Raw genomic sequence first — 10,851 nt, 5'->3', positions numbered from 1 at the left:
GTGAGCAAATAAAATGCAAACTGCTACACATCTTACAGTGTTGCTTTTGCTTCACCTATTAGTCAAACGCATCTATTGAGAAGAAAATAGAATCTACTGACCATGTTTGTAACAGATGCTTTATTGTGTAACTCCAGACTGCAGTTATCAGAAAGCAATAGAATGTCTGTCTGAAATGAGCAGCTGGCTGATGACCTGAATGGTATTTATTATAGTTACTTCAGCACATCATAAATGCAGCGCGACCTATATCCTTGCGTAAATTTCCAGATTGCACAGGAGGGTTTAACGTTTAACAAGAACAGCCTTTGATGTGATCCCATTATAAGCTCAGGTTGCACTTGTAGTCTTCAAACAACAGCAGTACCACTTATCTGTTTGGACAATATTGTCTGCTGCTGTCACAAGTAAAGGTGAGAGGAACCACAGAAGACTAATTGTCTTGGCACTGTGTGTACAGTCTCTAGTTTTGTTTGGCAGTTTCTTGCACTTCCTGCTCTGACTCTGGAGACTCTGTGCGGATGTTCTGCACCAACTTTTCAGCCTGTATATCATCATCATCATCATCATCAGCCACCCTGACTACTGTCTTCCCTCTGGCGTGGCCCTGCTCCAACTTTTGAAAAGCCTGGGGCACCTGGCTAAATGGAAACTGGGCTTCAACAACTGGCAGGATCTGTAATAAAAGCAAAAAAAAAATTACCAGAAATATAAGATCAATAACAACAGCCAGGAAAAAAGGTTTAAATGTAAACCTTCAGCAAACCAGACACAGGATGGACAAATAGCATTTGACTTTTATTCATTTGCCTGCCTATTTTATTACCAAACAGCATTTACACATTTTTCTAAATTGTGCTGATGGGATAAACATTATCCATGAAGTGATTTAAACTAGACAAAATGAATAATTAGCCTATTTTTTAATTTAACTGGGCCCAGCTTGTTTGTCAATCCACGACAATCAGAAATTATAAAATCCTATTATTTAATCCTTTTTACACAATTACTCATAAGCTGCTAATGCCACATTATCTCTGCTTTCATCGCTGTAAATATAAAAAGGTGAGGGAGGAGTACAGAATGTGATGAGGCTGGACAATCCTGTGCTAGTCCCACAACACAAGCAGCCAAGCTTGTTATTCTGGTCAGCATCTCTCGTCGTTAACAATGAATGGGGAGCGCGGTGGCGTCACGCTGGAAACCAGCCACACTTCTGGCTGAGAATAGAACATGGAGAGAGAAAGTATGTGTATGCGTTTTGTGCTGGGGGCTGTGTGTCTGCGGCTTCGCACCACTCGTCTGAGTGTGTCGCTCGCTGTAAGCCCCAGGACAAAAGGCCAGAGGTCCCGCACGCTTTTGCGAGTGGTTGCTCAGCACACTTTAAAAATCCATTTGCCGTCTCTTGGCGCCTGACTCAATCGCCCAGTAGCCAACCGTGCACACCACCAATCAACCGACAGCACAGTGGGAATCCTCTCTCCTTAACAAAGCCACAAGGGACCCTTGAACACAGGCATGTGTGGTATCCATGGTATGTTCATATTTCACGTGCTGTATTATCTTCACCCTAGGTTGTGATTGATACTGTGCAAATAAGAGGATCTACAATTCTGTACGTATAAATAGTACTGAATAACACTTTATTATATGAATAGTACTAAACACTAAAATATGGGTAGTAAAGCAGTACAGTACCTTCCCTGCATCCACCAGGTCTCTGATCTCATCCAGGCCAGGCCCATCTGGAGCATAAAACCCCCACCGGTAGAAAACTCCTCTTGATAATATGTTCTAGTGGGGCAAACAGAGTGGATATGAAATGATAAAGAGGTCCTACTAATTTGAGCTCTGCCTTAAAATATTAATAAAAACATCTTTACCCTTGTCAAGTCACAAGTTATAAAAAGTCACCAAAAACAGAGGCACAAAAAGCCCCCGTGGCATCACAAATGCCAGACATATGATGCATTAATTGAACAATGAAAAAGGATGACGGATGAGTATAAATAGTAAAAAACACTCACTTTTTAAATGATTTCTCTTAAAATTTACATATATAAATTATATATGTTTATCATATTGTTACTAAAAATATACTGAAAACTGGTTTGTAGTTCTGCACACAGTATTAAGTTACAAGGCAGAATTCCCAAGAAAGGCAACCAGAAAATGATCTACAATGTGAAATGGAAGATTAGTACTATACACCCATGTACTAATCCTGAAATACAACACTGCTTGATATTTGATCATACCATTCTGCATCCCTTTTGCCACACCTCATTGGCTTTGGTAAAGCTATCTTTGCCTGCTAAAAAAAACAGATTATTTCTAATCATTCAGTCCTGCCAAAAGGTTTAACACTAGAGGGCTCAGTTGTGCTGTGATGCCCGAGATGAAAAAGACACGATGTCCAGAGACAGAATGAGGCAGTGACTCCTGCAAACTGACCAGCTGGCTGCTCCCATGGACAAAGGGGCCCGGAGGCTTGGCAAGAAACAGACAAACACTGGCATTTGTCGGGGGGGCGATAGTCGGCCACAATCTGCACAAACACCAAATACTGCTGGTTCAGCGGTAAACACAGACACACACACAGCATCTACACTTTAGTAACGCCCACACTCGCACAGTCTCATCTATGCAATTCTAACACTGGCAGCCATGCTGTCACCACTACTCTGGACAACTTGACTCAGTCTCTAAAGCAGCTCCACCCTGTCCTCGCTCATTCACCCCCTACCCTCCTTACACACACACACACACACACACACACAGAGAGACACACACTCCACTAACAGGCCAGCCGGTGGAAGAAGACGTATGAGCAGCAACATGAGCAACGCATGCATAGATTCAAACTTTTCACCTGCACTCATTCGGATTTCTTACGCCCTACAGAGTATATCTCAATACATCAACCACAAAAAACTACCATAAGACAATATCAAGCTTTTAAGCAGAGTGAGGTTATGACATGATTTTGCTGCCATATTTCAAATGAATTTCATCTGATCAACCGAATGGAAATAAACATGTCTACAGACTGGAACAGGTGTGCATCCATTACATAATGTTTCTGTCCATGTCACTGAGGATCATAGATTCATTCTCAGTTTGGAAGGATCTGGACCACACCCATGATAATGACTAGAGGAAATATGCCAAGTTAGAAATATTTTATAAGCAATAAACAAAAGGGTAGTAAGGGATAGGTACAACATTTTTCTCATGTTTACCTGAATTGCCTTCGTTTGCAGGTTAAATCCAGCATGAAATGTCCCATCTAACAGGCCCATGGAGTCAGTGTTATGGAGTAGAGGTGTTACCAGCGTGACATATTTAGCCCCAGACCAGGGCTTCAGGAGGCCCATCGCCCACTCCTCTGTGTCTTCACCGACATTGTCCAAAATCACATCAAACCTGCATGAGCATGCAAACACACACTGTCAGGCATAAAAGAAAAAAAAAAAAGGTTCAATACGCTGGAACATATACTGTACAGAATTCATAGCAGGTTAGCGATTATGTTCTATCTATGTTTTATCATGTTGGGAAAAGATCTAGGTTTGGATTTAAGCTAAAGCTAGGGTTTTCCTGTTTCGTATTGGGGGTATGGAGGGGGGTGAACAAGCGGTTGTTCGGGCCTTAAGCCCTGGTATCCATGGAAACTAGAAAGGGAGTCAGTGAGCAGGTGCACCATGCAAACAGAAGATGTTTATCACATTTGGTGATGGGGAGGTGCACACAATTTTACCAGTACTGGATGATTCCTTTTCATTAGCACCTTTATTGGACTGGCACTGACTCTAATCATACTTCATTAGAGTCTGAGCTTAGGGAGAGCAAAGAACATTCCGCTCTGATTTGCTATCAAAAAAAAACAAAACAATCTAATGTAACCACTTGACACATAATCTACTGTACAGTTTTAGAATCTAGTTACTTCTAGAAACACACACTTTTCCATTACTTCTAGATGGTCAGCTGGATCTCCTGCTGTGTAGTCCACCACCTCATCGGCTCCCAACCCTCTAACAAGGCCTTCGGCGTTCTGGGAGCAGGTTACTGTCACATGGGCCCCCCAGGCCTTCAACAACTGGCAGCACACAGAGGGAAAAAACAATGGGAATTTAGAGACATGGTGAGTGGTCAGAACACTTAAGCAGTTTGAAAGAATCAGAAATAATTGGTAGAGCATCTAGAGGGATAAACACCTGAATAGAGAATGTTCCAACACCTCCTGATCCACCGGTGATCAAAACTCTAGGTGGAGAAACCCCAGCACCCAGAAGGTCATTCAATTACTGTGTGACTCATTTCAAAGAAGCTACTACAAGCAGAGGCCTCGGGGGGTAAAAGGGGATTTGCAGGATTGAAAGGTATGACATAAGTAAAGGAGTGAAAGTTCCATTAGGTTACACACCAGGTTAAATTCTCACAATCAGCAGATTAAACAAAAGACATAAAAACCCATACGACAATAACTAGAATGAAATGAAACACCAATTCTGCCACTGACATTAAGGTGCCAATAAAAGGTGTTTTATCATATTAAAACTCTTCTCAAAAAAAAATAAGCACATTAGAATTAGTCTTACTTTTCACCCAGTACTGTGATTCACACTTGCACTGTTCTCTGTATAAATGCTGAAGGGGCAGAGGGATTCAGTGCAAGGTTATCCAGGATCAAGTTGATGGCTTGCCTTTTATTTGAAGAGGAGTCCCTGCAAAGACCACCTGCATTTACAAGTGCAGACAGAGAAGTGCTGGCTACATAGGGAATGGAGGCTGCCTCTGTGTGACTCAGCAATTTGGGCTTATGAGAAACCTGCAAAAACAACCACACAGACAGTGTCAAACATTAGTGACATAATCAACATGTCAATTAAAATTACATCCTATAATTCACTAGTAATCTGATGACAACTAGTCACAATTTAAAAATCATTTTGATATGAATCAGAATTCCACCATTGATGTTTAATTAGAGTAAAGTTCTGCATGACTGGTCTAATTTCTCAAAAGGGAAACAAAAAAAAACAAACAAAAACAACAAAAAAAAAAAAGCATGTCACAAAGCTCAAAGACCTGTTGGCGTCTGTGAAGGCAGCTGACTAGTTACTGCGGAATAAATTAAGTACAGCAGAGCAAGAAAACACGGGGAAATTTGTGAGGCTCTGTAATTGCTGCCACAGTGGCTCATGTAACCAAACAAACTTAATCCTAATTACACTGCGGGATTACGTAACAGGATTCACTTCTCCCAAACTTTTGTTTCATGCTTTGTTTGTGTAACAGCTCTTAATCAACTCTTTCCATATTTGTTTTTTTAAAGGCAACAATGTGAAAAACTAATTTTTGTCAGGTTAAATGTTGGAAGACAAAAAATAGAGCTTCTGAGTTTATCAGTCAATTATACTGCAATCACATTATTTAACTCTGTATCTTACCTCATTCTCCGTTAGAGTCACAAATTCTGCAAAACTGCCTTGTTTCCATGGGGGAACAGCAGCCCACACCTTGAACATAAATGCAACATTTAACGTCCTGAAAAGAAGTCAATTAAACCGCCTACTCGCAGTCTTTGAATCTGCTTAGTCAGTTAATAACCTCTTAGTCAGCTGTTCCCATCTGTTCTGATCATTAGTCATTTCCAAAGATATTTTTGAACTGATGGAACATTGCTAGAATATTATATCTGAATTTTTTTCACAGGTGTTATGATCCCACTCCTCTGGGGACCAGCCAGAAATGTTTTTCTGGCTTTTTTTTTTAAATAAAAAAAACAGAAAAAGTTGACAAAGATATATTATAAGATATATTGGTGCCGCTTATATTGCTATTGCAGAGGTGATATTTCATTATTCTATTGATGTCTGAGAGTGTGAGACAAAAATCAGCAATACTGATTGAAAAAATAAACAAAGAATTTATGGCTGAGGCCTTTCATTAAGTAAATACCATTATGTACAGTAATCACAGTAGAGTAGCAGGGTCTCACTTCAATAGAGAGACAGCACACCCTACCTCATCTCCTGGAGCAAAATGGGTAACCTCAGAGCCACAATCCACCACTACACCGGACACATCACGACCCAGGATCAGAGGGAACTCAGTATTGTCCATCACACACATTGGATTCCTTCTTAATTTGAGCAATTTAGCCCCATAACCACCTGTAGTTAGAAAATGCAGGTAGGAGAAAAATTCAAACCCCAAACCAGTAGCGAATTATGTTTCTCTGGTCCAAAGTGACCGTGATGATCATTAGTTTAACACTTACCCCTCATAGATATATCAAGGGGGTTGAGACTAGCCGCATGGACTTTAATCATCACTTCACTGACAGAGCTGACAGTGGGGATAGGGATTTCATCTATGTACCTCAAAACTTCATTAGTGCCATACTGATCAATGACCCAGGCTGACATGCTGCTCTGCCCTCTTGAAGGTGAACTGCAGACATTTCTTCTAAAGCACGTCCTGCCCCCAGCCCTGACAAATATTAATGTTTTGCTCGAGCCTTCTGCTTTCGCTTTAAGCAAATTTGCTTTAAGCACATGCAGTTGCAGAAGCCTACTTACTGCCATTACTCTAACCGAACCCATTTAAATCGTCCTTCCGGCGCCTTTGTTTACAAGGTCATCCTTTTATACAATATAACATATGGAAGTACACTTGTCACAAACTTAGCTAGCTAGGTAGCCTGTGAGCTAACAGTAGCATGTCCAGGTTGGCATCGCACACAAACTCAGAACTCTTCTTAACAGGTCAAAACCGTAAGCGACAATGTCAATCTGTACATTAAGTGTATTATCGAGTGCCACATTAGCGTAAGATAAAAAAACTATTGTTTAAGAATTCAGCATTTATCACACGCAGGAAACTACAAACCAAGCTGAACTTTGAACTCACACGCACGACCAATCAGCATTCTTTAGCTAAATAGCTCGGCCAATAGAATAAGAGAATGACTATGACGTGTGTTAATAGAAAGTAATGCACTTTATACACATAATACACTACTATATCGAAATTTAAAGATTACATATTTTTCTTTCTGTGAAGCGTGCACAATGTAGTTTATTTTATTAGAAATAGATTATAATATTGAATTAAATATGTTTAAAATAATATATGAATTAACATGAATTGTATCGCATATCAATTTTAGATATAAAATAGCAACACACCAAAAACATGAATTAACCTAAAGCTTAATAGAAGAAAAATAATTTTATTTCACTGGTGGCATTATGACCACGACACAAAGATCTAGTAGATATATATTTTTGCCTGCCTCGTACCTCACTTGTAAGTCGCTTTGGATAAAAGCATCTGCTACACGACTTAATGTAAATGTAAATGTAAATATAGTATTTTTTAACTATAACCATAAAAGCACAAGTATACATGAAAAAAGTTATCACAGTAAGCTTCAGAGTTCCACCCTACACTAAAGTGATTGCAGACTGCTCCATCAACTGGAGCTAAATGGGTGGAAGACATGCTGCTGTAGAAAAGTCTAATGGACAGAAAACTGATCAGCAAATTAAAACTTAAAGGCCTGAAAACATTATGTGGTTAGCCTTGAGCAATACACACGGGGGTTGCACTGGGATTTGTTTTAATGTTTACATGATGCTTCAGAGTATTAATATGGCATCCACTTCTCACTGCATGACTTCATCTGGGGAATGTGGTCACATATAAGAAGCCCTCTTGATGCATCGCACCCAAGCTTATGACTGTAGGCCTTTTCATTCTTCATGTTGGTTACTGTGTGTGCTCATCAGCTGCCCTACTGCTGGCCATTACAGATTACTGGTAGAAGGATTTCCGCTGCAAGAGTGACTTGATTTTCCATCAGGAAATCTCATGAGGCATAAAAGCTAAGACAGAGAAGCATTTCACTCACCTTGTTATCCTAATTATGAGCTGTAGAAAAAAACTAATCACACTTGTCTAATGCAAATGACATAATCTGTGAGCAGAACTGATGTTCTTGTTTTTCAGGGACAAAGAGGGACAGAGGTGAGAAAAGAAAAGGAACAGTGGCCCGTAGCTTTGCAATCATGATTGAGCATGACACCAAGCAACAAACAACACTGTCAAAGCTCCCAGGGGAAAGAGGACATGCTGGAAATTGGGTGCTTTGTCTATGCTGGCTCATTATAGAGGTTCTGTCTAATGAATTATACTGCTGTCTGCTGCTCAGACAAAAAGAGGGAACAGAGTGTCATCTTTCAGACAGCACTTTAACAAAATTGGTCGCTTATTGACCAGGTACCTGAGACTGGGTTGGACATTTCTTCGACAGTTTCCTTCCAAGTTTTAAAAACTCTCTGAATCTTGAATTAACATAATTTTCACCTGCGGTTCCATAAATTTTTTTTCTTTTAAGTTCATCCCAGAGTTAAACAAACCAATTAGAAGACAAATCTCAAGATGCCTGGCACACTACTGCTAAATGTGAGCCTGCAGTGGGGTTAAGCATGAGTGGCTCCTCACAGCTTGGATAATGATCACACAAGCCTTGTTTATCATGTGAGCCTTGTTTATTATGCTGAAGCTTCTTCTGAGGCTCAATGGAGAGGAAAAGCCATGGACTGTGCACCATAACCTCTCACTATCTGGGCTCTTGGATTATATTTTTAGAACAAACGACTGGTTTCTCTCCTTGGTAACTGCCCCATTTTTTCTTGAACAGATCATACTGCCAGTCTCCAGTAAAAATAATAATCAACATTTTATGGTAACTATTGTGACCATATTATGCACAGTGATTGATTGGTTTAGGTCCATCAGAAACATTTAGATGCATTAACAGTGATATATAGACAACAGAGCTGGAATAAATTGGTTTCTTATCACACAATTTCATTAATACATACCCATACATGATGTATTATATAAGTTTGTATAGTGTATAGGATTTATTTTATAATGCTTTATAACAAACAAAGGTAGCTGAAGTGTCAATACATCGCAAGTATTTTGTATCAACTAAATTTGCATTTTATGTCACAGTGACATTATATTATATAAATGCAGCAGTAATTGGTGAGATAATTTTTAAAATTATTACAACTCAACCTCATTAGTGAAATGGAATTTCATCATTTATATTGTAAAACGAAAGGTGTTGTTTTTACTTAATTAGCAAAATTATGACTCTTTCCTTTTGTTTTGGGTAAATTTGGTAACAGTCATTGTGTTAACTTTCCTTAGAGGGTCAGGGGGCATGATGGATAAAAAACAGTTGTGAAATAAGTAGCGTTTGAAAACAGCAATTTGAAAAAAACTTGATATTGTGAGAACAATATTAATAAAAGATACAATTCCATTGCAATGGCTTAAGAATTAATATTTACGTGCTCATTTATATATGTATCCATCCGTTCATTATTTGTAACTGCTTATCCTGTTTAGGGTTGAGGGGAGGCTGGAGTCCAGCTGTCATGGGGCAAAAGACAGGGTACACCCTGGACAAGTCCCCATTCTATAGGGCCAACACAGAGAGACATACAGAGACAGACGCAAGACAGAAGATGCAAACTCCCCACAGAAAGACCACAGTCGACCATGGACATGAACCTGCACCTCATTTATGTATTTATTTCCATTTATTCATGTGAATATACTTACTTTATTTATGTATTCATTTACTTCTGAACATTTATTATGAGGTAACAAGCTTTAAATGAAAAAAATAAAACCTGATGCAACATATTTTACTGTTGTTATCCTATGTTGTGTCAGCCTTGGGGCTGAAAACAAAAATGGGCTTTCCTGTTCTCCTCACACATAGCATCTTATCTACAACACTTCCATCACTCTGCCAGTGCAGCAGTGGAAATATAATGAACGATTCAGTCTCTGCTTATCCCAGAGATTAGCACGAACTATACTGTAAATGCTGACGTCAGAATTCCTGCTGTCAGTTTAAAACTCTGGTACACTGTACTCTACCACAGACACACAAACACACACACACACACACACACACACACACACACACACACTCTCTCTCTCTCTCTCACACACACACACACACATACAAATGCACACTCACTCACACACACACACACACACATGCCTTGTGAGTGCTGTAATTTCCATTGAATAGATTTTTCTTCTTTCTCCAGTGCAGCACCCGGTAGATAATTTAGCATTCAGCTTTGTCCACTATCATCACAAGTTTATTTAAACTAAGTGCAGCTCTATTTCTATTTACACATACAGTGTAGGCGCATAGACAAACGTTTAAGAACAGGGTAGTATGCATGTAATACTACTACTTGTGTGGAGCAACCGATAACATTGACAGCCTTCAACCCTTGCCATATTCTTTACCTAAATTTTATTTTTAAATTTAAATCCATAAAAACTGTTTCAGAATACAAGGGACACTCAGCTGTCCTCATTCCTATTGTAGATCAAGTCGAAAGTTGTCCTGATGAGAAGTGCAGAGACACACCTATTTCAGTACATTTATCTATATTCACATAATTAATAAAGTCTAACAAAAACAATAACCCTAATCTCACCTAGAACCCCAATTCCAAAGAAGTTGGGAAGCCTAAATTAAAACAGAATGGCAATAATTACCAAATCTCATCAACCTATATTTTATTCACAATAGAAAATAAAAAAAATCAGATTTTGAAACTGAGACATTTTACCATTTCATAAATATTAGCTCATTTTGTCAGCAACACTTCTCTAATAAGTAGGAAGTGGGGTAAAAAAATATGATGGAATATTAATTGCTGCAAATCAAAAACAAATGGAGGAGCATTTGACAACAAATTAGGTTAATTGGCAACAGGTCAGTAACATGAC

The 10,851-nt window shown here is 39.1% G+C and overlaps 1 protein-coding gene across 2 annotated transcripts; it reads right to left on the bottom strand.

Annotated features, from left to right (window-relative positions):
* Positions 1 to 97: 97 nt before the first annotated feature.
* Positions 98 to 6,933, bottom strand: LOC137102136 (reticulon-4-interacting protein 1 homolog, mitochondrial-like). 2 transcript variants are annotated; one of them, XM_067481320.1, is made up of 9 exons: positions 6,290 to 6,933; positions 6,034 to 6,182; positions 5,457 to 5,525; positions 4,710 to 4,834; positions 4,221 to 4,269; positions 3,966 to 4,102; positions 3,243 to 3,426; positions 1,699 to 1,794; positions 98 to 676 (listed from the first exon to the last, which is right to left on the bottom strand). In XM_067481320.1, exons 1-9 carry the CDS (start codon positions 6,612 to 6,614, stop codon positions 464 to 466), a joined length of 1,347 nt encoding a protein of 448 aa, XP_067337421.1. In that variant the 5' UTR covers positions 6,615 to 6,933; the 3' UTR covers positions 98 to 463. The 2 variants fall into 2 exon arrangements, with proteins under 2 accessions (XP_067337421.1, XP_067337420.1); XM_067481319.1 differs by having other exon boundaries at positions 3,243 to 3,449; positions 3,977 to 4,102.
* Between the last annotated feature and the right edge of the window lie 3,918 nt (positions 6,934 to 10,851).

This window comes from Channa argus, chromosome 17 (genome assembly GCF_033026475.1).
Source record: "Channa argus isolate prfri chromosome 17, Channa argus male v1.0, whole genome shotgun sequence".
Lineage (NCBI taxonomy): Eukaryota > Metazoa > Chordata > Actinopteri > Anabantiformes > Channidae > Channa > Channa argus.
Note: the sequence above shows the minus strand (reverse complement) of the source record. Positions and strands in the feature narration are given on the sequence as shown.